The sequence below is a fragment of the Rana temporaria genome, chromosome 3, assembly GCF_905171775.1.
Source record: "Rana temporaria chromosome 3, aRanTem1.1, whole genome shotgun sequence".
In the NCBI taxonomy this organism is placed as follows: domain Eukaryota; kingdom Metazoa; phylum Chordata; class Amphibia; order Anura; family Ranidae; genus Rana; species Rana temporaria.
Window position 1 is genome coordinate 105,871,077 of NC_053491.1, and position 26,779 is coordinate 105,897,855.

The 26,779-nt window shown below is 43.5% G+C and overlaps 1 protein-coding gene across 4 annotated transcripts in view; it reads right to left on the bottom strand.

Moving 5' to 3' along the window:
- DENND6B (DENN domain containing 6B) overlaps window positions 1-26,779 on the bottom strand; it is a 76,793-nt gene that overhangs the window by 13,703 nt on the left and 36,311 nt on the right. For all 4 annotated transcript variants that reach the window (XM_040343194.1, XM_040343193.1, XM_040343196.1 and 1 more), the window contains 9 exons: window positions 24,758-24,817; window positions 23,419-23,474; window positions 21,929-22,051; window positions 18,224-18,319; window positions 15,632-15,726; window positions 15,435-15,500; window positions 13,830-13,894; window positions 1,499-1,588; window positions 1,348-1,401 (listed from right to left, as the gene is read on the bottom strand). In XM_040343194.1, the coding sequence (XP_040199128.1) occupies window positions 1,348-1,401; window positions 1,499-1,588; window positions 13,830-13,894; window positions 15,435-15,500; window positions 15,632-15,726; window positions 18,224-18,319; window positions 21,929-22,051; window positions 23,419-23,474; window positions 24,758-24,817 (705 nt within the window). The remainder of the gene's footprint in view (window positions 1-1,347; window positions 1,402-1,498; window positions 1,589-13,829; window positions 13,895-15,434; window positions 15,501-15,631; window positions 15,727-18,223; window positions 18,320-21,928; window positions 22,052-23,418; window positions 23,475-24,757; window positions 24,818-26,779) is intronic.

Here is a 26,779-nt window from a genome sequence, read left to right on the forward strand (position 1 = left end):
GCCCAGAACAAACATGTAGATAAGGGCTCCTAATCTCTGTATATGTTCCAGGTGCAACTCAGACAACTGAAGCTAAAGGTTCAGCATAACTGTCAGGCAACTAGCATTTTCATTACTTTTCAGAATTGAAAATATATGCACAAACTGAATAATGCATAAAAAGAAGTTATGGAATTATTTATAATGAATTCTTAAAAGAAAGGTTTGGTTTTTAGAAGAAAAATTATACTCACCTAGGTGGATGCGGCATAAATCCGATGCTGCATCTGTCCCCCGCCGCGTCCAAGACTGAAAACTGAGTGATCAAAGACCGCTGATCGCTTAGTACTCACTCTTCACTGAGCAGAGAGCCGGTAACAGTCAGCCACCGACACTCTGCCCCTCTAGTGCTCACTGGGAGTCGAGAGGGCAGCAAACTGAGAGGTTGCCAGTCCAGGCATCTGGGTGGATCCTGACTTTCCCAAGCCTAGATCAGCTGAGGGACGCTTTAGGTTTTAGCTCGTCACCGGAGTGAAGTACGAACTGTGCTTCTGTGACCTACAGGAGAAGTATAGCCAAAATAGCTTTGACTATACTTCTCCTTTAAATAAAATATTACATGTTGGGGTGCATGTATAAGACTAGACAAGATCCATTCTGAGAGGAAAAATAATCTGAGCATAACTTTGATCCTCTCCTTCAGTAGAGATCACATGAACATCTGTCTAGGCCTTTAGACAAAGCTTAAAGAGGAAGTTAACCCTGATTGGTTTTACTTCCTTCGCCCCTGCAAATTAAAAGCATAATGTGCTAATATGCATCGCTCCATCCCTGCTGCAGGCCACATTCATGTTCACCCCTCTTCCTTCCGGGGCCACAGACTCCGGCTCTGTGACTGTCCAGAGCCGCGGGGCGTCACTCCCATGCATGGGAACAGCCAGTCACGGCACTTGCTCGTGAAGAAACTGCATGGGGGGGGGGGGCGTTTCCTCACAGCGCCTGAGCTGATTACATCATCGGTGTAAAACACAGTAGATCTCTCCTAAACAGGGCATGTTTAGGAGATATTTACAGTACCTATAGGTAAACCTTATTCTAGGCTTACCTATAGGTACAACTTCCACAGCGAGGTTTACAACCTCTTTAAAATATTTATTTTATTTTTGTTTAAAAACAATATTGCTGTCAAAATAGCTTTTATATATTATAGCTCAAAATTTTATATATTATATAGTTCAACTATTAAACAGGCAAAAATTAAAACATCTGCTGTAATATTTAAAGAGCATGTTTTTGATTCACAGGATTTTTTTTAAATATGATAAATGTTTATGTATAAAAATATGTTATTGTATAAAAACTTCTTACCTTCCAAGGGGTTATAGAACTGTGATGTGGCATCAGACTACCAATGTACCTCTCCTAAAAGAAAAAGTGAAAATATCATGATCTAAAAAAAAACATATGATGTAAAAAAAATAAAAAAAATTGAATACCAAACAAAAGCCGAGTGCCTCACCAGTGGAAGCATAAAGCTTTGTGTAAGCTCAAACAGATGTTTTTGAAGCAATAAACTCAGCGTAGAAGATGGGAGCCTCTTCTGAAGACCCTGTCGAAGAAACATCAGACAATGTAAACTTGCATGCTAGTATCCTTATACACACAGGCTATAGTAGAGTAAATCTTCACATTCTGGTGTCTGAAGTTTATGTTTGTGTTCAAACATGAGGCGTGCCGTATGGTGCTGCAAAAGTTATCAATGACCCCTGTCTGTAGTGTGAGAACTACATTTTCCTCTGAAGAAACTAGATATCCCACAATCCAGTGGTCTCTCAATCTAGTGCTGGTCCAGGTGAGAGCTTCACAGTAATGATATCTAACACAGACTCAAACAGGCACAGCATTAAGCCCTGGTTCACATTGGTGCGTTTTGGTATGGAAAATTGGCTGCAATTGCCAGCAATGGCACCGTCCGAATCGGTGCAATGCTACAGTTGATTTCAAAAATCGTTTTTGTACTACTTTTTGCAATTTCAGAGTGCAATTTCCATTGACATCTGTGCAGAAACCCTCATAGATGTCTGTGAAATCGCTGCCGAAATCGGGACCGACATGCAGGAGTGAAATTGTGTGAGTTCAGCTCAACTCGCACGGCTTCATTCCCGTAGCTCAGTGTGAACCAGGGCTTACACTGAGTTCACTGCTGCAGCTAGATGTTTTTTTATTAACTTAGAAGAAACAAAGGAATGAAGGGTATTTGACGATGGCCCACTGGTATTTATATTGGACCTCTTGTTCTGTCAACCCCACATATCTATTTGTTTTCAATGTTTTTATAAACTCAGCACTCCCATGTTTGTGATGCCATACAGAGCAGATGGCAACGCATGCTCTAGACCAGGGGTGTCAAACTGGCGGCCCTCCAGCTGTTGCAAAACTACAAGTCCCATGAGGCATTGCAAGGCTATAGGTTACAAGCATGTCTCTCACAGGCAGAGGCATGATGGGACTTGTAGTTTCGGAACAGCTGGAGGGCCGCCAGTTTGACACCCCTGCTCTAGACTCTGCGTGACCCGGAATAGGAAGTTTTCTTGCCCCTTTCGCAAATAGGGACAAGCTAGGTGAATGAATTTATGGGCATAGGGGAATCGATTAGCATGGCACTACAAACTACAGCTACAACATGTGAGCCCATCCTTAGAAGGTAAGGCAAACAAACAGCACAGGAAATATAACTACACTAGTACACAGTTAAAAAAACAAAAACATTTGAAAGTGTACAATGTCTTTAAGTAGTCCCCCCACCTCTATATCTTGGTTGAACTTTCCTGTTTCTTATGTTACCTGCTTGATTATTGGGCAGTAATATGGCATCACTGTACTGAAAGCAACAAAGTTAAGGTTAGGTTGACATGCAGAATTCAACCCACATTTACTACTTTACACCATCCGCTTTGGAACAGCAAAATAAAACATCAACGGCCTTTTTATTTTGTAGGGAAGACCCTCACCATGCCAACATCCAAAAAAGGGATTTTTATATACATCTTACCTGTAAAATTATTTTCTTGAAGTACATCACGGGACACAGAGCGGCATAGTCATTACTATACGGGTTATAGAGTCTACCTTCAGGTGATGGACACTGGCAATCTCAGACAGGAAGTCCCCTCCCATAGTGGGAATACCTCAGGTTTTGTAGCAAGCAGTATGCATCCCAAAATCTTCCCCATAAGAGGGGCGGGAGCTCTGTGTCCCGTGATGTACTTCAAGATAAGGATTTTACAGGCAAGCTGTATATAAAAATCCCTTTTTCTTTATCGTACATCACGGGACACAGAGCGGCATAGTCATTACTGTACGGAATGTCCGAAAGCAATGCTTTAATGAGGAGAGGGAGACATCTCAACCAAAAAAGACTTAATTCAGGAAATAAATTTAAATCCAAATTAAATCAAATTTTTTTTTAAATCAAGGGTGCCCCAGATACCGAGGATCTCAAATCGCAGCTTGCAGTACCGCCTGCCCAAAGGCTGCATCGGCACTCCTTCGAACGTCCAACTGGTAAAACTTTGTGAATGTGTGGACTGACGACCAGGTCGCCGCCCTGCAAACCTGAGCCATGGAGATCTGGTGGTGTGCTGCCCAGGAGGCGCCTATGGCCCTGGTAGAATGGGCCTTTATTGACAAAGGAGGGGGTAACCCCTTCAAGCCGTAGGCCTGACTAATTAATTGTTTAATCCATCTAGCGATGGTAGCTTTTGCTGCCGCCTGACCCTTCTTGGGCCCATCCGGCAGGATGAACAACATATCCGTCTTTCGAATCTTTTCTGTAGCCTTAAGGTAGGCCTTCATGGCCCTGACAATATCCAAGGTATGCAGCAACCCTTCCTTTCTAGAAGTGGGTCTTGGAAAGAAAGATGGTAGGATCAAATCCTGGTTTAAGTGAAAACTGGATACCACCTTAGGCAGAAAAGACGGGTGAGGACGGAGAACCACCCTGTCTTTTTGCAGAAAGAGGTATGGTTCTCTACAAGACAAGGCCACCAGCTCTGATACTCTTCTAGAGAGGCCATGGCGACCAAAAATACTAACTTTCTAGTTAGTAATACCAACGGAACTTCAGCCAAAGGCTCAAAGGGCTGCTTTTGCAGGGCAGATAACACAAGATTTCTAGCCTTAATCAGAGTAGCAATTACCTGGCGAGACAGGCCTCTACCCCTGAGGATCAGGAATTCAGCCTCTAAGCCGTTAAATTTAGATGCAGTAAGGCAGGGTGGAGGATCGGGCCTTGTGAGAGTAGGTCTGGACGAAGCGGAAGGGTCCAGGGCTCCCCCCCACTGACATTCTCACGATCAGCTAGTACCATGACCTCTGGGGCCACGCTGGGGCTACCAGAATAACTGGTCTGTTCTCTACCCTGATCCTGCGCAGCAGGCGGGGCAGCAATTGTAATGGGGGAAAGGCATATAGTAGACTGAACTGATGCCAAGGACAAACCAACGCATTGGTTCCACAGGCCAACGGATCCCTTGTCCGGGACATGAACCTGTTCAGTTTCTTGTTGAACCTCGATGCCATGATGTCTACCTCCGGAAATCCCCACCTCTGGCAAATCTCTTGAAAGACCTGGGGATGGAGAGACCATTCCCCTGGGACTAACTGTTGCCGACTTAAGAAGTCCGCCTGCAAGTTGTCCACTCCGGGAATAAAAATTGCCGAGATGCATGGCACATGTGCCTCTGCCCACAGAAAAATTAAGTTCACCTCCTTTTGGGCGGCACGACTCCTCGTGCCCCCTTGGTGATTTATATATGCCACCGCTGTGGCATTGTCGGACTGCACTCTCACCGGAGACCCTTGTAATCTGGGTGTCCATGCCTTCAAGGTTAACCGAGCAGCTCTGATCTCTAAGACATTGATGGGCAGAAGCTTCTCCGACTCTGCCCAAGTCCCCTGCTGAGTCTGCCCGTCTAAGACCGCTCCCCAGCCCTTTAGGCTGGCATCCGTGGTCACTATTTTCCAGCTGACGGGGCTGAAAGACTTTCCCTTCAGTAGATTCTGAGAGATTAACCACCAGCAAAGGCGATCCAAAGCTGCCAGCAGAGAAGCTTTCTTTTCTTTTTTGTTTAATATATTTTTTATTGATAGAAATAGACAGTACAAAAAGAGTAAATCAACTCTTTAAAGAAGCATCAATACAGAGTAATAACTTGGGGAATATAACAAATGATGCATCATAGAGAGCACAAGCATTTCAATTGTGCAGAGAAGCTTTCTTTACCGGATCGTTTGGTACCCTTGACTCCTGAAAATGAGGAAGGGGAAACCCCAAAAATTCTATTTTGTAGCCCGCGGCCACCGAGGAAAGGACCCACTTGTCGGGGACATTGGCTTCCCAAACTTCTGCGAAGAATCGAAGCCTTCCCCCCACCCGATTGAGTGGAGGCGCCCCTTCATAAAGCTGATTTGGGAGCTGGGTTTGCTGGCTTGCGAGACCATGGTCTCTTGCCACCTGAGGCCTGTCCTTGCGACTTATTACCAAAGTTTGATCGTGCAGGAGGCCGTCGATACTGCCTGGAGGCCGAGGGTCCTGGGGCTGGAGACAGCTGCCGCTTAAACTTGGGACCCCGTGATCTCTTTTTGACCTGCAAAAGAGTACTCTTGCCACTAGATATTGTCTGTATGTATTTATCCAGATCCTCTCCAAAAAGTCTTCCTCCGTGAAAGGGGAAGCCCGCTAAGAGTTTTTTACATGGAGTCTCGGCCGACCAGTTCTTTAGCCACAAGAGCCTTTGCATATGCACCAAAAATAGTGACAAACGGGAAGCCTGCTGGATGGAATCCTTTATAGCATCCACCGCAAAACACAGGGCTCTGGGGAGGTCGGCTAATTCTCGTGCCTGCTGAGCCGGAATGTCCTTCAACATCTGCTTTGTCTGGTCCTTTAACGCTTGACAAACACCAATAGCAGCTACAGCCGGCTGCACAACTGCTCCTGCCGTAGTAAAGGAAGCCTTCAAAAGAGTTTCTAACCGTTTATCGACCGGGTCTTTGAACATTTGTAGGTTCTCTACCGGGCAAGACAAGGATTTATTCACACAGGAGATGGCTGCGTCCACAGCCGGGAGCGCCCATTTCTTTGAAAATTTCTCTTCCATAGGGTAGAGGACAGAAAACCTCTTTGGAGGCAGGAATATTCTGTCAGGCCGTACCCAATCCTGAAAGATCAGATCCTCCAAAAGAGCATTACTTAGTGGCGCCTTTAAGGAGCCCAAAGAAGACACCGCAGGGATCTGAGGCCCTGGTAAAGGCAGCTTAAATGCTGAACGGACCATGTCTGTTAAGGACTGGATCCACAGACTCTCCGCTTGGGAGGCTGAGAACGGTTCTTCTATGGTGGATTCCTCAATCTCTGAACCTTCTAGGTTCTGTTCCATTTGATCCTCCTGAGATTCGTATTCCTCAGGAGAGAGAATCTCAGCTTCCGAGCATACGAGTTTAGGCGATGGGGATCTAGTCCGCTTCCTGCCTGAAAAAGAATTTGCAATTAAAGTTGTCAATCTTTGTTCTAGCCCACTCAGAGTGGTAGCTAGCATATCCTCTGTGACAAACAGAGGGTTGGGATGGTTAGGGCCAGCCAACTAACCAAACATACCCAATGGCTCATCCAGGCGACTTCCTCTGTTTTTTTAGGTGAGGGTAGAACTGGCATAGCCTGACTAAAATCCTCAGAATCAGAGGGGGAACCCTTCTGCTTTTTAGCATTTAGCATTAGCATTTTGTACCTTTAGTTCCTGAGCCTTTGGGAGCCATGATACAACACCGAGGCACTCCACAAACAACAACCAACTGTTGCAGCAAGGAGTAAATAATATGGTTAGGGTAAATAGGTACTACCTAATGCCCCTAAGTTCTGGGAAGGCAGTTGCGCTTTTTTTTTTTTTTTTTAGACAGTACTGCTCCCACGGACTGTGCTTGCCAGCTGCCAGCTGCCGCAAGAGACTTGGCTTTATACTATAAGGTCATTGGGGAGCAAGCTCCAGACCCGCAGTTCTCTCTTACGCCACCGGGTGTCATGTGTATCCTCGGAGCGCCACCGCTCTGTGTCCGTCCTTCAGCGTGCTTCTGAGCTGAAGATAACAGTGAGGAGGGGACGCCCCCTTCCTCCTGACGCTGACTGACGCTCCCCGCCCCCCCCGCACGCCGCGCATAACCACGTGCACGCGCGCGTACCCGACGGGGGGGGGGGGGGAGAAAGCTGTGTCAGGCACTGGTGGACTCCATCCAGCCTGGAATGAGGGACACCTGCCTTTCAGCATGGGAGCGGTTGAAACCCTGGCCAGGTAAGACAATTTAGGCCCCGCAGAGTCCTATTGTCATGGGGTAGGCTTGAGCTCCTATCCCCACCATGCAGAGTTGCAGCAGCAGAAAAAACACAACACAATCAGGGGGACCAGCAACTGAGGGTAAAAGTATGACCATCCTGTCTTTAAGCAGACATAGCGGAAAGTTTTGCCAATGCAGAGCATATCCAGGCTAAACCCCCCAATATCATCCCCTGGGGCACCTGCCGTCGAACCAAGTCCCGCATGCCCCCCTTACCTGCTCCATGCCGCAGGACAACTGCATAGCAAGTGGTCCAATCTTCCCCCATCTCCGTGGGTAGCGTACTAGACCTTCAGGTACTGGGGTCCAGGAAGGAACACCTCTGCCCTGGACCTATACAGCACCCTGGCAGCAGGTACTTTTGGACTTTAAAAAGCTCAAAGCCCTGGGCCCAGGGTCCAGCCCTCCAAGGAGAGGCATTATAGGCAAAAACTCCACGACTTGGGGCCTGGGTACTTTCCACTTTGGCTCTGAGGCACCTTGGACAGATCCGGTTAGCCTGCCTAGGTCCCAAGTACGTGGAGGCAAAGCTATCTCGTGACCAAACACCTAAGACACTGGCGAAAAAACGGAGGTACTCCCACTATGGGAGGGGGTTATATAGGGAGGGGACTTCCTGTCTGAGATTGCCAGTGTCCATCACCTGAAGGTAGACTCTATAACCCATATAGTAATGACTATGCCGCTCTGTGTCCCGTGATGTACGATAAAGAAATATATATTCAAGGATTAACCAAGTCAAAAAAATTTGCGGACTTTGTGGGCACACAATGAGAGAGAGAGAGAGAGTGCGAGTCAGTAAAATTTTTTATTGCAACATATTTAAAAACAAAACAAAAACCATTACCTTGATACAGTATTAAATTAATCTTTGTACCGTAGGTCCAGTCCTCTAACTGCATTATTGGGAAACTATGTCCATACAGGGTGTTTGTATGTTGTAATAAATTTATACTTTTTTACAGATTCTCTCTCAGTAGTGCGGAGTGCCTCGGTGTTGTATCATGGCTCCAAAGCTGTTCACTATGTGGCCCTGCTCAGCCTTTCTTCCAAAAATGGAGCTTCTTACTGTGCATGTGCACCGCAGCCCCATTTATTCCTTTGAGAATACAAAACTCATGGTAGCCTCAAGCAATTGCTCGGAATATAGCTTTCCCATAGAAGTGAATGGTGCTGCAGTATGCATGCACAGTTAGAAGTAGGGTTGTCCCGATACTAGTATCGGGACGGATACAGAGCATTTGCGCGAGTACTTGTACTCGCGCAAATCCTCCCGATGCCTGATCCGATACCTGGGAGAGAGAGAGGCAGCGTGTAATGCCTGTGTCCGTGTATAATGCTCAGACGACAGCCATCCAGTGTATAAAAGCCACGCCTCCTCCTCTGATAGGGGAACACTCCCAGCAAGTGAGTCAGTCAGTGTTCTGCCTATCACGGACACCCTCTCATCCTCATCCCATGGACGAGGATGAGAGGATGTCTGCGATAGGCGGAACACTAACTCACTGCTGGGAAACTGAGTTCCCCTATCACGGACGAGGAGGAGGAGGAGACGCGGCTTTTGAACACTGGATGGCTGCCGTCTGAGGATTATACACGGACACAGGCATCAGAGGCGTTGAGGATTTTTTATTTGTTTTAGCTGACACGTCCAGCGCTGCCGCGTGTATGTCTGTCCCTCTTCTTGTTCCTCCGCTCACCTCCCCCATACTGAGCCAGCCGCCAGCGAGGCGAGACTCAGCTCAGCCTGTCACACTGATGATGTGACGCGGCTCAGCGGCTGCACGCACCTGCTGCAACGATTGCTGCCCAGTCCTCTGTCTCCTCTCTATGATATGGGGGAGGGTGCGTTGGCATGTAGTCCGCCGACCAGTTACACCACCTGAGCGGCCCTGAGCTGGTGTGACAACAGGGGGGGGAGCTGCTTTTGTCATTTATTGTAAGGTTTCATTTTATGGAATAAAAAATGCATAATAAAAAAATGATACATATTTGAAAAAAAAAAAAAAAAAAAAAACACAATTTGGAAGCAAATCTGTCACATGACATTAAAAAAAGTATCGGTACTTGTACTCAGTCTTAAAAGAGCCCTTTCACACTGGTGCGTTATTGCGGCATTTTTGCCGCATTTTTGCTGTAAAAATAGCGATATACTCCCCATGCATCTCAATGGATCCTTTCACACTGAGGCGTTGCGCTGGAGGAGCATTGAGAAAAGTCCTGCAAGCAGCATCTTTGGAGCAGCTTTTGAGCGCTGAAAAAAACACTCCAAAAACACCTCCCTCCATTGAAATAAATTGAAAACGCGGTAAAAAAGTGGTGTTTTACCGCTATTTTAGCGCTCCGCTATAGGCGTTTCCAGTGTGAAAGGGCTCAAAAAGTGGAATCGGGACAACTCTAGTTAGAAGTATCCATTTTCAGGGGAATATAATACACTGCAGATTGATGGATCAAGGCTAAAGGGCAAGTATAAGACCTAGAGGGCAGCAATCATATGGATAGAGGCAATTAAAGAAAAGGAAAACAAATAAAAATCTACAGTTGGCTTTTAAATCCCTCAATAGCAAAAGATAAAAATAGCCTACATGAACATAACCATGGCCTGGTTGCTTCAAGTACAATGTTGCCTATTCACTTTGCAATAAGCAAGCAGGTAACATGGGAGAGTGGAAAACTAAAACAAGGATATAATGGCGTCACCTGTCTTAACTAAGCGAAGTGAGGGAATACATGAATCATACGAATGGCTCAATTCCAAATAAAAAGCAAACAATTGGAACAGCATTTTGCACTGATTCGTAGAGCAAGGCTGCAGTCACACCTTTGCGTAGGCGATATGCCTCGTATTGCGGCAACATAAAATAGGCGTTTTGTCCCGCGATTTGCGGCGACAAAACGCGTTGTTTTTTGCTGGAGGGGTGATTTTAGCATTGTCGGCTATGCCCGAACGCCGAAGCCACCCGAAAAAAAGGGTCCAGGACTTGTTTTGAGCTTCAGGCGTTTCGGCGTTCGGCGTGGAGATGTGAACCATCTCCATAGCCGACAATGTAAAATCACCCCTCCAGCGTATTAGGGGCTGCTGCGGCGTCGCGCTTCAGGCGTATATACGCCTAGGTGTGAATGGAGCCTAAGGGGAGGTCCTCTGTATATATTGTAAGGACTTGCAACAGCTTGGTTAAAGCACTTGCCCACCGCCATGCTGCTAAGGCAGTCTGCCCTGTGTTTGGCAGAACTGCTCCTCTAAGCAGCAAATCCCCAGCTCCTCTGCCCATACTGGGCTTATCCTCATAAGGAATCAGCGCCCCGGGAGTGTGTCACGTCACTTCCGGTGCCATCTTGCCACATCACCGGAAGTGCGTCATCAGACACCATATTGATACACCCAAAGCAGAGAAGACCATGAGAAGAGCGCTCCCTCTGTAACCTCCCAACACCCTGGCAAGATGACGGATCCGGACAGTGGACATTGCCAATGAAAAAGAAAACCAAAAGAAAAAAGTAACCCACAAGGAAAAGGGGGGGGGGGCCTTTTTAGAAAACAATGCAGAGAACACCGCAGACACAGCCACAACCAGTCTGGGTATTAATAAAAAGTGGGTCCACTAATCACAGCTATCAGACCTGACCAAAATAACAAACATTTTTGGTGCATATCCTGGAAATCTGGAAACGCAAAACAACTGAGCGTCAGAGGAGAGGGAGGGGCCTTTTAAATTGTGTCTGGTTTGTGTTTCCTGTAGAAGGGCGGAGCCAATCATCTCTCAAGTAGCTGTCCTGGAAGATGAAGGGGGAAAGTACTCTTGCCAAATCTTGGAAACAACCTACAGTGTCCCTGGCACAGACTAGGAAAAAAGTCATCTGGATTACGCTGTACTCAAACAAAATTGATGTCATTTTTTTCCCCACAAATAGAGCTTTCTTTTGATGGTATTTGATCACCTCTGCGGTTTTTATTTTTTGCGATATAAACAAAAAAAAGACCTACAATATACATTATTCTACATATTTTTGTTAAGAAAAAAAAAACAATTGGCAAAAAGCGTATATTGATTGGTTGGCGCAAAAGTTATAGCGTCTATAAAATAAGGGATAGATATACAGTACAGCCCAAAAGTTTGGACACACCTTCTCATTCAAAGAGTTTTCTTTATTTTCATGACTATGAAAATTGTAGATTCACACTGAAGGCATCAAAACTATGAATTAACACATGTGGAATTATACATAACAAAAAAGTGTGAAACAACTGAAAATATATTTCATATTCTAGGTTCTTCAAAGTAGCCACCTTTTGCTTTGATTACTGCTTTGCACACTCTTGGCATTCTCTTGATGAGCTTCAAGAGGTAGTTACCTGGCGCAGCACCCCATCACTCTCCTTCTTGGTCAAATAGCCCTTACACAGCCTGGAGGTGTGTGTGGGGTCATTGTCCTGATGGATGGAATAGCATGCCGCTGCAAGATGCTGTGGTAGCCATGCTGGTTCAGTATGCCTTCAATTTTGAATAAATCCCCAACAGTGTCACCAGCAAAGCACCCCCACACCATCACACCTCCTCCTCCATGCTTCACGGTGGGAACCAGGCATGTGGAGTCCATCCGTTCACCTTTTCTGCGTCGCACAAAGACACAGGGGTTGGAACCAAAGATCGCAAGTTTGGACTCATCAGACCAAAGCACAGATTTCCACTGGTCTAATGTCCATTCCTTGTGTTCTTTATCCCAAACAAGTCTCTTCTGCTTGTTGCCTTTCTTTAGCAGTGGTTTCCTAGCAGATATTCTACCATGAAGGCCTGATTCACACAGTCTCCTCTTAACAGTTCTAGAGATGTGTCTGCTGCAAAAGGTGGCTACTTTGAAGAACCTAGAATATGAAATATATTTTCAGTTGTTTCACACATTCTGTCTCCTCTCCCCTGCCAGAACGGGGGGGGGGGGGGGTGTGCGCACACACACACACACCCTGTTCTGACTCTGTCAGGAGCGATCGCGGGTGCCCAGCCGACATGTGCAATGGCTCCTCAGTGCGCGGCGGGCGCACCCCCTATACCTCTTAAAGCGCCTGCCATACAGCTAAGGCGATTCGCGCAGGGGGGCCATTCTGCCACCGTCGTTGGTCGGCAGGAGGTTAACTTGGCACATCTCTTTGGTTTTAGAGACTATTCTATCCCCCTTGACCCTGGCTCGGACCACTCTTTTCTGCTTTGTGCTTTTTCTTTTAGCTTTTTTCTCACTTTCCTTCTATTGTACGTTTGGTTTCCCAAGCGTTTCTATACTACCACCCCACATGTTTAGTTTTTTTTTTTCTTCCGTTTTTTTGATTTTGGGGTAGTCTTTATTGGGTATGTACTCATCTGCTAGATTTATCGGGTAATAAGGTACTGGCCCCTATTTAGATTGCCGTTACTTTCACTGTTTTGGAATTTACATTGTGGGTTTCAATATCTCATGTACCGTATTTTTGGCTGCATAAGACGCACTTTCCCCCCCCTAAAAATGGGGGAAGTGCCTCTGCGTCTTATGGAGCAAATATTGAGCAGGAGTCGCCACCGCCGCTTGCTCCGTCCACACACACGGGGCACACCACCTACTTGGGCCGCCCTCTCTTAACTCCAGCTAACCAGAAGCCAGCCCCGCCCAAGGCAATGCCGCTTCGCCTCCAATCACGGCGCCGCTAACCCAACATGTGGCAACGCCGTCACCAATCGCGGCCATCCCCATGATGTTTTCTGGGAACGCCTTCCTCCTGGGCTGCTGCGAGCCAGAGGGAGGCAGGGCCAACTGAGATGGAGAAGCGGCGTGTGTGTTGGAAACATGTGGTATGTATCATGTTAGGTGCTTAGACAGATGGAACGAGACACAGCTAACTACACTCACTGTTTCTCACCTTTTCTTACCATTTCAATATCTTTGCTTGTATTATGACATTGGTGTGTGCATACTGTGCTATATATCCATAGGAACATGGGAGACATCCTGCTATAGATTTACACTGTATGGCCTTATAACATCCAATTACTCGCTCATCAGATCATACTCACATAAACACTGGTGTATCCTTATGTATTATAGGAATACCACTGGCTAACGTACGGTCCACTGGCTAATGTAAAAAAAAATTGCCAGGCTTCTGTATGGGTCAGAATATTTTTTTTCTTGGTTTCCTCCTCCAAAACCTAGGTGCGTCTTATGGTCAGGTGCATCTTATGGTGTGCGAAAAATACGGTATTTGTTAATGTTTTCTTTACTTGTTCCGCTAATGGCGGTTCTTATTATTTGTAAAAGTTTTCAATAAATGTTTCGAAAGAAAAAGCAAAAACAACAACTAGTGTTTTGTTGGATGACAGATAACAATATATGAAGGTTAGCACTTTCCAAGGCTAAACTAACTAAATGTAAAGGATGTAGATGTATAGGGTTACACAAATATTGAATATTCACCATTCTTGCCACAGTATTACCTTTAGCAACTGTTTGATCAGTGTTTTGTCTTTATGAAGAAATGGCTTGTAGGAGGTATACATTCCTAAAGTAGATTTAAAAAAAAAAAAAACATGTAAAGGAACAACAATGCATTTTTCTGGCTGGGCATTTGAACCATAATATAGAGGGGATGGCTGACTGGATGAACAGATTTTTTTTTCTACCACTCTCTTTCTTTCCTACAGCCGACTCTTGTACTGTATTTTGTGGTTAGTTGTGACTGCCATTTCTAACCTTTCCTTCTAAAAGTGCTAGTTGCCTGGCTATCATGCTGACCCAGCCAGCAAATTGCATTTTCAGAAGGAAAACAGCAAAGGCAGACTAGGTTAGGGAAGCGAAAGACTGGATCGCCAGCTGCAGAGGTGCCCAGGACCGCTTCTCCGGCACTTGGTCAGCTTGGATAGCATATGTCTGCGACCCAGGACAAGTGTCCTCTAGCTTGGACGTGGCCCTACTGGAACTGGCATAGCCATCCCTTAAGCGATGCCCTCAGACTCCACAAGTGAGAATAGAGACCTAATTTAGCCGCCTGTTGGGGGGGCAAAAAAAAATAAAAAATCTTTCAGTTACATATTTTGCTTTGGCATCAGAGGCAGAGCGTGAGAGGTGGCGTTGGACGCAAGATTCCAGGTATGTTACAGTTATGCAACCGTCTTCCTTTTCTTGTTCCCTATACTTTTTCTTACTTTTATCTCTTCTTACCCGGTCCCCTGACCAATGGTTGTTCATTTGTTTACACATCAAGTAGTAAATAGATGTGCCAGCTGGACAGGCAAGCTAGAGCGTTTGTTACCATGAGACAGCCCAGCCCACCCGTTTTGCCACCATGGAGCAAGCACTCTGCCTTAGGGTGGCCCTGGTAAGGGCGGTGTGTAGGGTGAGGTCAGTTGGAGGCCTATAGTTGCCCCCCTCCCCTTGCACTCCACCCAGGAGACCCAGCCCTTAATCTTCTTAACACACCATAACCACTTGTTGTTTGGAAAGCGGACTAGTCCACTCCTACATTACAACTCCTCTTCAGGGGACATGTAAATGTAGAAAACAGGGTGGTTGCAGTTCCCCCCACTCCCTGTAAGGGAGGGTGCCCCACCACCGCCCTGTTACATGATTGAAAAGCCTTTCACAATTCTAATTCTACTACCTATTCTAATTACCGTATTTATCGGCGTATAACACGCACAGACGTATAACACGCACCCTAACTTTAAGAGGGAAGATTCAGGAAAAAAACTTTACACAGCCCCCTGCATATAACACGCAGGCCCAGTTTCCCCTCTATTTTCTGGGTAAAAAAGTGAGTGTTATACGCCAATAAATACAGTATGTTGTTCATGTTTTATACTTTGATATATATGACTCGTGCAACATTTTCTTCTTATGCCAATGGCACTGCTCATTGAGATGTAATGCCTTGTCTTTCACAAATAAAGATTTTACAAAAAAAAAAAAAAAAAAACCCCTAGGAGTCCATCAAGTCTGCCAATTTGTTTGGGTTAACATTTGTGTCCAAGCATAGACCCGCATTTATGTGTGCAGTCCAGACCCATTTAATTTGCCTCTGTATTCAACACCAAAAGTCTCACCGGTTTTAGTATCCAGCGTCTTTAGTTTTGTTAGCTTCTTCAGTTTTACTTGCTTTGGCAGATCCCCTGCAGATAAAAAAAAAAAAAAAAAAAATAGTACACCATCTGCTGATTCACGTGCAAATTGACTGATAGGTTTAATTTTTTTTGGCAACAAAAGTCAAATTAAACCATGCAAAATCTATTCTGTCCCTTACCAGATATCCTGGGTTCTCCTACTCGTAGAATGTGTGGCCAATGCTGCAAAGTTTTTATGAAAAAAGGATTGGTGACTCCTAGGAGAAGGCTAGGTCTATATAAAAAAAAATAAAAAAAAAATGAAAAAGCAGCAAAACATGTCTGTACATTATTTTCACTAAACAAGAAGTAGTATAAAATGCTCAGATGGTTGGTGTTGGTGTTCAGTATTTACGCAAACCCCCAAAAAAATAAAAAAGACCCCCCCGACTAGCTCCATGGCAGCATACGAATGGGTAGTCTCTTCCCTGGCCTTCCCCTGCCCTTGAGTCTGATCCAAATGTTCCTTAACTAGCCTACTTTAACTGGGAGGGATTCTATCCTGCCATGGAATTAATCAGGAAAGAAAAAATTTGGTAAGTATTTGATAATAAATTTCGGTTTTCCTGACTAACTCCATGGCAGCAAACAAATGGCATATAAAGAAAAAAAAAAAAAAAAAAGTACAAAGTAATGCCGCGTACACACGCTCAGAATTTCCAACAACAAATGTTCGATGGGAGCTTTTGGTTGAAAATTCTAACCGTGTGTAGACCTCATCAGACATTTGTTGTCGGAATTTCCGACAACAAAAATTTGAGAGTTGATTCTCAAATTTTCCGACAACAAAATCCGTTCTCGGAAATTCCGATTGTGTGTGGACAATTCCGACGTACAAAATTCCACGCATGCTCTGAATCAAGTGCGAGACGGAATCGCTTGGTCTGGTAAAACTAGCATTCGTAATGGAGAAAGCACATTCGTCACGCTGTAACGGACTGAGAAGCATGAGTCTGAAAAAGGGCGAATTGTCTCTCACCAAACTTCTACTAACACGACTTGTATTGAACTTCCTTTTTATAGTGCCGTCGTACGTGTTGTAGGTGACCGCGTTCTTGACGTTCTGAATTTCTGACAACATTTGTGTGACCATGTATATGCAAGACAAGTTTGAGCCAACATCCGTCAGGAAATGTATCCACGGTTTTGTTGTCAAAATGTCCGATCGTCTGTACGCGGCATAAGCGTTCAATCACAGCTTTAACTAACAGAAACTTTAATGCCAAAAATAACAGGAAAAGGATGCTACAACTTCAAAAAAAGATGGGTCACTAAAAACGACATAAAAACAGAATGCAATCCTTTGCAAATCTCATAAACCGTTATTTTAGTCACAATAGAAAAATAGAAGACATCAAATGTTTAAACTGAGAAAAATTTACCATTTTAAGAATGATTAAAGTGGTTGTAAACCTCTGTCATGAAATCTGAAAAAAGCACATTTATATGTAGTGTTTACTTATCTCTCTCCAAAGCTCCGTCAATTCTCTCTGGTGTTTCGTTCCTCCGTTATCAGCATGTCTCACTTCTGAGAATTTTCCCCAAAAAGTTAGGTAATTTGTGACTGGGAGGGAGCTCAACATGGAGTTGGTCTATTCAGAACACAGCTCTGTATCCTTCCTTCGTTCCCACTTGCTGTGTGGAAGGGGGTGTGTGCCTTTCCTCCAATCAGCTCTCACACAATGTAACTACAGCTCTCTGCCCCCCCCCCCACCTCTGTGATACTAACGGGAGAAAGATTTTAACAGGATTCTGCCCTTTTGAAGGGGTATAGGGAACAGGACTGCAGATAAACAAGGAAAACCTTTGTAGGATGATTTGTTTCATCTCTGTGCATCACCTGAGGTCAGTCACTTCACTGGGTATATGAGAGGGTGTATAACCACTTTAAAGCAGAGCTCCATCCAAAAGGGACCGCCTAGGCGATACGAGTGGAAGTTCTCCTCTCCTCCTCCCTCCCTGCAGTCATCTGGGACACGTCACAGGTCCCAGGTCCCTGATGACTGCCGGACCATTTAGAACACACAGCATGATCTCGCGTGCGCATTGCGTACCCGGCTGTGTAGCCGCAAGCTCCCACATCCAGGTGCCCAAAGTTGAAATGCCATCACTGGAGACAGAAGAGGGAGAGAAGCGATTGCTCGGGTGAGCACATCGCTGTATTCTGGGACAGGTGAGTGTGTGTTTATTAAAAGTCAGTAGCTACACTTTTTGTAGCTTTTGACTTTTAATAAACATAGAAATGACTTGAGCTCCTCTTTAAGGCAATTTGGAAATTGATGGCAGCAACATGTCTGAAAAAAGTTGTGACAAGGCCACGATTACCAAGGTGTAGCATCCCCTCTTCTTTTAAGAACACCCTGTAAAGGTCTGTGAACTGAGACCAGTTTCTAGAGTTTTGGGAGAGGAATTTTGTTCCATTTTTGCCCGATATAGGAACTGCTCAACAGTCCTGGGTCTTCTGGGCATTCCCTGAAAAATAAATTTTCTGGATGGGAGAATATACTGCTCTAAAAGCTGGATATATCTTTCAGCATTGCAACTTCACTCCACAGTGAGCCATAAAGGTATTTTTGAGGACCATGTGGTCACCCTACAATTACTTTCGGCACCACGTTACAGAAGCTCACCAAGTCCACAAACGCTTGGTTGAATGTGTTGTCAATGCTTTTGAAGGAGCCATTTCAGTAGCATAACTATCCTCAATTTGCCCCATGCCAATATTTACTCACGGAGCCTGTGTCCTTGTTGTATATTCTTTGAATTCACTGTCATGGATAGTGAAATATGGACGGAAGTCTGAACAAAACTTCAGAGGCGAAATGCATCTAGAAAACACAAAAGCATAACCGATTTGTATTTCAGCATATTTAACTGTAAAGCCTGGATACAGCAGCAATGGCTTTAAACCCTGTCAGATTGTTTTTTTGCCATCTGTGTCTCATAGGGGTATTTTCCTATCACTTCCTGTCCAATAGACACAACAGGAAGTAAAAAAAAAATGTATTTCTAAAGCATCACTATTGAAAGATTTCCCCTCTTATTTGTGTCCTGGTGACTCAAATTAATGGGAAGAATTTGTGAGTAGGACAAATGGAGAAATAGAATCTCCCTAGTTTGGAGACAAACAGCAACAATAAAACCTGACAGAGCAAATATATTAGATCATTTTGCTTAAGTTACACACCAACATCATGATCTGTACTATAAATATCCTAATAATAATTAAAAAGCAACTAAAGATGGAAAGGTGGTAAATATACAAATAAGCCAATATAAACAAGACACCAAAAATATGCGTGTGTCTGTCCTGCTTTGAGATCATAGGGAATCAATGGAAGCCATACTCTGTGTGCGCCCTCCCCGACTACTGGCCACAGAGTTCTCTTTTCTTTTTTTTAATTCCTACAGGTGTACAAATGGAGCGCAAGGATATAACAAACAATACATCTCTTTACCCCAGACTAAAAACATAATATAGTGCCTAGTTTAGTTGTAAATAGTGTTTAATGAAACTAAATAGCATTATAAAAAGTAACATATTACCAAAATAATTTATCCAATAGGCATATTTTATAAGAAAATGGCTGTGAATAGTAAAGGGTTGAATGTAAGCTGTTGTGTTCTATCATGCTACCCTCTGTATGTGAAGCATACACTGTTCTATCCTGATAATCAGTGACTTGTTCACTTAACAATTCCTCCTAGGGTGGAATAAAAATTACAGTACACACCTTCAACCTTGTGCAGTTCATAAATGTTGCCACCCTTTCATTATCTGCCATTACTAGTGGCTTTAGCTTATTATGTGCATTGCTATCGCTAAAGCATATCCTAATGTTGCCTTTTGATCCCCATGCTGTCACTTACATATGTTATACAACATTACAGTAACTTGTATGCCACTTCTGGAAACAGATAGGATCGAATAACTAAAATAAAGACTAAGATTACTTGGATGGTAAAAGACTAGGCAGAAAACAATGTAGCAAAAGTGTGAGCTTTGCCAACACAGAAAAAAAGGTGTACAGTGCAGTGTAAACAGTATATACAGTGCATATAGGAGGCAAGAGAACCAGTCTATAAGTGCCCCCTAACTGTGCAAGCTCTAAGAAATATACCATTTAAAGCCTAAAAAAATAAATAAAAAGGAAATGAGCACAACTGAGAGATGCCTTTAGTAGGATGTGTCCCCTGTGCTTCTGTCTTCTGGTTCAGTAGTAATTTTCCTCCTTCAATGCTGCCCCGGGTCCCCACTCACCGCCATAATCTTTCAGTATATCAAGCATTAATGGAATTGAGGAACTGCCACAGGCACTCATCATAAGTGCCCGACTATGACCACCCCTTCTGCCCAGCTCCTCCATACACAGAAGCTGTACTACATGAACCTGAAGGCAGAAGAACAAGGGACACATCACACTGAAGGTAAGTAATGTCCCCTGTGCTTATTCTTGTATTTGTTTTACAGGGTAAACTCAAGGGTAAAGTTTAACCACTTAAGGACCACCTCCTGCAGATATACATCGGCAGAATGGCACGGCTGGGCACAAGCACGTACCTGTACGTCCTCTAAGTGTCCAGCTGTGGGTCCCCCGAGCTGAAGAACGGGGAGAGCTGTGTGTAACACAGCTTCCCGTTCTTTACAGTGGCAGCTTCATTGATCGTGTGTTCCCCAATATAGGGAAACACGATCAATGATGCTTTTTTATATCTTTTTGGGGGATATTTATTATAGTAAAACATATTGATTTTTTTACAAAATTGTCGCTTTATTTTTATTTATAGCCCAAAGAATAAAAACCGCAGAGGTGAGCAAATACCATCAAAAGAAAGCTCTATTTGTGGGAAAAAAAGGACGCCAATTTTGTTTGGGAGCCACATCGCACGACCGCACAATTGTCAGTTAAAGCGACGCAGTGCCGAATCGCAAAAACTGGCCAGATCCTTTACCTGCATAAAGGCCTGGGTCTTAAGTGGTTAATCTGTTTATATTTTGCCTCCCCTGGTTTCTCTATCAGCATGCTTATGACATTTAAAAAACAAAACAAAAAAAATAACCTTTCCATTTTCATTACATACGTTATATTAGTCTCAATGATGTCATCACTGTTTTTTTGCATATCTATGCAATGCAAACATATCTTGGCTGGTGGAAGGGGCTAGCAGGGTGCGGTCATGTTTTCAGAAAGCCATGAACAGCACCCTCAGCCTCAGTACTCCTCATAACGTTCCTCAAACCTGATGCAAGCAGTGGGAGTGCACAGAGTCTCACTTTTAGAATACGCTGATCAGCAGCTGCAGTTACTGTTTGAGAATACAATTCCAATATTTCCAATTGACAGATGTCTATTTTGATCCATTTATGGCCAGCTAGAAGTTGTTGGATGTCCTCCAGTAAGACTAAAGTAAAGCTAAAGTTCAGCTTTACCTATCAAAAGTTTTATTATACTGGATTAAACCTTAAACTCAAACTCTAAACAATTTTTGGGGTTTTCAAATGTCAGTATAAAAGGAAGAATACTGGATCAAGTATCTAACTATAGATTAAGAATCAGTACGTAATAATTAGTGAGCTTAAAGCGGTGGTTCACCCAAAAATCAAATTTCTGTCACTAGATCCAGCATACTGCTGACATCTGCAGTATGTTGGATTATTTTTTATATTTTTTGTACTTAGCATTTTAGCCGTATTTCTTCTCCGGCTACGAGCGGCGTATCCTTCCGGGTATAGGCGTTCCTAAAAAAAAGCACAGTTGCTTGGATACCGCGGCACACCATCCGGAAATAGCCGACGTGACTCTCTGCAATTTACGGCGCCTGCGCAGTCAGCTGTACACGGCAGGCGCAGGCGCCGTAAGCAGCGGAGAATCACGTCGGCTATTTCCGGATGGCGTGACGCGCTTATCAAGCCCGTCAATCAACTGAGCTTGATTTAGGAACGCCTATTTCCCGACGGATTCCCCGCTCGGAGCCGGAGAAGAGATACGGCTACAACGATAAGTACAAAAAAAATAAAAAATCCAGCATACTGCAGATGTCAGCAGTATGCTGGATCTAGTGACAAAAAGTTGATTTTCAGGTGAACCTCCGCTTTAACCAGTATTTTTTTTAGTAATTCTTAATGGTCCGTGGAAGTGAGCTTGGCAGTGTGTATGTAGCCTAAGCCTATACAGTATATTCTGTTGGTAAAAGCTGTTCCTCTTTCTCAATTAAAGAATGTTAGAAGGTGGGTCAGAATCCCAACATATGAGAGGCTACCCCTAGATCTACTTTATAGAAATCTACAAAAAAGTATCACAAGCCATCTACTGTACAACCAAACCAATGTCTTATTAGTGTGGTTTCCCAGCCAAAGTTTCCTATATAAGCAATAGACTATGGTTTCCATGCTACACACAACATTGTAGTTCCAAAAAGAAAGGACAAGCAGTTACCCAGTTAATGCCAGTACAATCTCAGAGGAAATGGTTGGAGAAGGAGCCATAACAACCAAAGGTTCCCCAAGTAGAACCAACTCCCATAGTAACTGGAGGTTCATCAGTACAGACTGAAAGGATCTAGAGATATTGAAAAAGACAGTCGTTTATACACTAGGAATAGATACTTACATAAATACATAGTACATATACACAGGCCACTACAGTACCCAGCAGTGTGCACTGCCTGTCAAATCGCATCACCTCATGCTCACAGCAGCTACAACTATGAGGAGAGGAGATGTGTGAGATAGACAGTTACAATAAAACACTGTTAAAAAAAAAAAAAAAAAAAAAAGGAAGAAGAAAAAATAAAGTTTAGAGGTCATTACAAATAAGACACAAATATATCTGGTTATATTAGGTTAGCCGGTTAGAAGATGAATTTGTTATACAAAGCATTATATAAGCATTAAGTCAAGAATACAATTTTCTCAGAATCTGTGAATTACAGCAAACACAGTACTGGAAAATGTATGATAATTAGAAATCCTAAAATCTAAGCTTATTATTCAACAACATAGTACTGACTTATAAATCAAAACATATGCATACATTTGGGGTCCCTGTATTCAGGTTATACAACAGGAAATATTGGAAAAAGTATTTTACAAAATAGATTATGCATTTAAAAAATTTGTGGTATTTTGGTCCATTTCATATGCTTTTTATAAAATAAGTATTCAAGGTGTTTTTAAAAACAAATAACCAAATTGGGATGCCATTTGTAAAACTCATTTGGTATGCAAATCAGTTAAAACGTTACTGCTAAATAAACTACAGCATACTAAAAATTATAATTATGATCTTACAAATGTTGTGACGACTCATTGACATGGACAAGGATTTAAAAGGAAAAACTATAAATATTGGTTGCAAAAAATCTCTTAACAAAGTCCCATGTTCAGGATCATTTCACACTGTTTTTTCTTTTTAGTAAAACTGCATGGTGTAAAATCTGGTGCAGCTTTCCATAGAAACCAATCAGCTTCCAGGTTTTATTGTCAAAGCTGAATTGAACAAGCTCAAGTTAGAAGCCGATTGGCTACCATGCACAGCTGCACAAGCTTTAGTAAATGTCCCCCACTGTATCTTACGCACCCAGGGCCAATTTACTGTGCAATGTAGAGGAGAAAACGTTATTTATTCTTCGCAGGGTACCACAGTACTTATTCCACACTGTTTTTTCACACTGTCCACACTGCATTTTATTCACCATATGCAGAGGGTGCTGTGCAGTCTATGGTGTCCTAAAGAATGTTCTCTCGTCAATGATAGGTGGAGAACCCTATCACAAATCCTGTCAAAATCATGTGACCACTTTACTCCTCCCTGCACTTTTTCTCAATTATTAAAAAGACTTGCTTTTACTGTTACTCCTGTTCTTTTCAAAGTACTCACATAGCTAAACTTAACTTGGCATGGGTTTCTTTTCAATTCTAGCTCACCTGAAAAGATCCAACTCGTGGATGCTGGAGATGTGATAAGGAGGATCCAGGCGGTCCTAGTCACAATACAAAACACAATCAGCAGAAATACAGGAATCTTGTTTAAACGTGAAATAGCCTATGATATTTGTATTATCTGTTTCTTTTGCTCAAATTAACAGAGTTTTTGACATGGGGGAAAAATAGAGCAACCAATAGGTCCTGTTACCAGTGTGTCTGTTGTAACTTACATCCACCATGATCATGGGTACTTAGGTCCTTGGCTGCAGTGCTGCACAAACACCAGGAACATTACAGCAGTCTACCATCCTCTTTGCAGAAATTTTCTTCAAAATCTCCATGCTTGGTATATGGCCATATTCAAGTCTAGGTGAAGGAGGAGCCAGCATTGAAGAGAATTTCTGCAGAAAGGAGGTAAACACCAGAGTGGGCACCCACTGTGATGTTGAGATAAATCCTGAGGATGTAGGGGGGCTTGAGAGTAGAATAGTGTTACTTTTTAAAAAGGAAAAATAATAATTAAAAACAGGATAAAATTGACCTAAAATCATTATAGTTTGTCAACAATTCGGGTATAGAGATATAAAGTAATGCTGTATGATAATGGGACCTTTTTGATTTGTAAAAACTTTTCTGAATAATGTATATATTTAAAGCTGAATTCCAAGTATGTTTATTTTGGAAGGGGGGGGGGGTCACCTGCTTGGCATGGGAGCTATTTAGAGAACACCCTGTATTAATCTTTGATTGGATGAGCTGGAGATTGTGACATTAACGCCATGTCTCTCCAAGTGCAAAGCATTCTCTAAGAAGTGCCAGGAAGACAGCAAAGACCAATGTAGTAGCACTGGCTTCTATAGAGATGCTTTGCTTCTACAGGGATCAGTCAAGCATGGAATCTGCATACTTACATTGGTCCAAGCTAAACCAATATAACTGTACAAAAAAAATACCTGCAATTAAGCTTTAAACACAAAACGAATATGTCAAAGATTTTCATTATTAGCACATAGCTGTAAGCTTCCTATACTATTTCTAATGGGGTACCATGGCAGTTAAGGGTGCCACCTTGCACTAGTGCTTGTTGGTGGTGAATAGGCATTTGAAGACACTGTAACCATCTGCTCCCATATATTTAATTTTCTAACCTTTGATTTGCTTTGAAGTAGTTTTCAAAGTATTAGAATAATTATCATATGAAATATTTGTTGTAAAGCAAACAAATAATGGGAGCAGTACAAGTACTGTATTAGCTAGTATTTAAAAAAAAAAGTTTGCATATTATGTATAATCAGGTAAACTACATATTAACAACTTACAAGAAACAAGGATCACATACTTTTTGATGATCTGTAATAGCATTTGTCTCCAATAGATCATCATGGCCTGGAATTTTGACCTTTACAATATGAAACGAAAATCAAAAAGGTAATTGATTACCGTTTTACTAAATAAATTGCACAGTACTGTCTTATGCTAATCTTTTTATATTTCGCATGCATACAGTACACCTACCCTTGCTAATCATCTGCCTAAAAGTATGGCTTGAAGAGTAAATTTTGTCAGAACAGGTGATCGCCGGCCTCAGGTAAAGCGAGACCAGGTGTAATGGGGAGGGGGTCCAGTGTAAGTTCATCTTTACGAAAATCTGTAAGGTGAACTTACACTTTAACTTTGATCAAATGATTCACCATAACTGTAGTCTTGATAAACTGAATTTCAACCTATGGATCAAACTGTGAAAATAGGACAAAAATGTAGCGCTCATGAGATCAGTACCCAAGTACCAATCACTGAATAACTGTAAACAAATCACTAGTGATTGATATACATTAGATAGATAGATAGATAGATAGATAGATAGATAGATAGATAGATAATATAAATAGTCCCACGTGACATGTGGCTAATTAATAAATAAATTAAATAGTCCACAAAGTGAAGCGATATTCAAACAAGATTCAATCTTCTTAAAATCTTCCACCACACCGCCGTGCTTGTGACACCACCCCTCTGGAATCGCACTCACCAGCTAAACTTGCCTCCCACTTTTGTGTTCGGCTCAAGAGCTTGTTAATTAGGACTCAAACGATAAAACGGCCGTCCACTGTGTGTTTCAACTCAGGACAAAACGACCATCCAATATACAACTGTGTTTCAACTCAGGGTTTATCCACACATGTAAATAAGAAAAAGTGCTCCAATAGTGTAAAATAATAACGACCAATTTATTAAAATCCACATTAACACTTCAATCATTGCACTCATGATGAACTTTAAAAACCAGCCTTTGAAAAATCACAGCAAACATGTGTATATGATGGCTCTGCAGTGCTCTTTGCGGTCACAACGGACCCGAGATATGCGCTCAATCAAGGTCTCTCACCCCCTCCTGGATCCCAGACCGTGCTGATCGTATCCCGAGCTTAGCTGCGGCGTCTCACTTCAGCATAGATTCCTGTCATGCAGCCACGCCGCCGACCTTTCGTCACTTGGACTTATTCATGGGCCCATGAATAAGTCCAAGTGACGAAACATCGGGGGCGTGGCAGCATTTCACCTGTTTATCCACCTGCCGTATGTTTAATGTCTATTTTTTATATTTTAATATCTGGGGTAAGGGGACACCTATACCCCAAGATGAACGGAGAACCAGCAACCACCTATTGGTAGCACTCCATACTAGAGCAGCGACGGCTGGTGCTCAAATTTTTTGAGGGGGGGGGCGCAAACAAAAAAAATAAAAATTGCAGTCTCACTGTGCCCATCAACCGCAGCCACTGTGCCATCAATTGTCACCACTGTGCCATGCCATGAAACGCAGCCACTGTGCCCATCAATCGTCGCCACTGTGCCAATTGTCGCCACTGTGCCCTGTAATTGTCGCCACTGTGCCAATTGTCGCCACTGTGCCCTGTAATTGTCGCCACTGTGCCCTGTAAAATGCTGCCTCCTCGCCCTGTAAAATGCTGCCCCCCCCCCCCCCGCCTGGCACTTACCTTTCTGGGGTCGGCCAACCTCCTTCCACGGTCCCTCGATGTCTTCTCCCGCCCTTGGTGACGCTTCAGCCAATCAGGTTACCGGTAACCAGAACCGGTGAACCTGATTGGCTGAGACGCCTGTCAGTCTTATCCAAGGAACGCACCCCCCTGTGCGTCCCTGGATAAGTATTTGGAAGCCTATTACAGCCTGAGAGCTTTAATCGTAAAGCCGCTGGCAGTGATAGGCACTTCCACAGGCAACCAGCTGCCGTTATTCAGATGGCTGGCGCTCACCAGGGGGCCGGCCATCTGAATAGTTGGCGGCAGCGGCAATACATAGATTCATGCAATGCAGGAATCTATGCATTGTATTCAGTGGC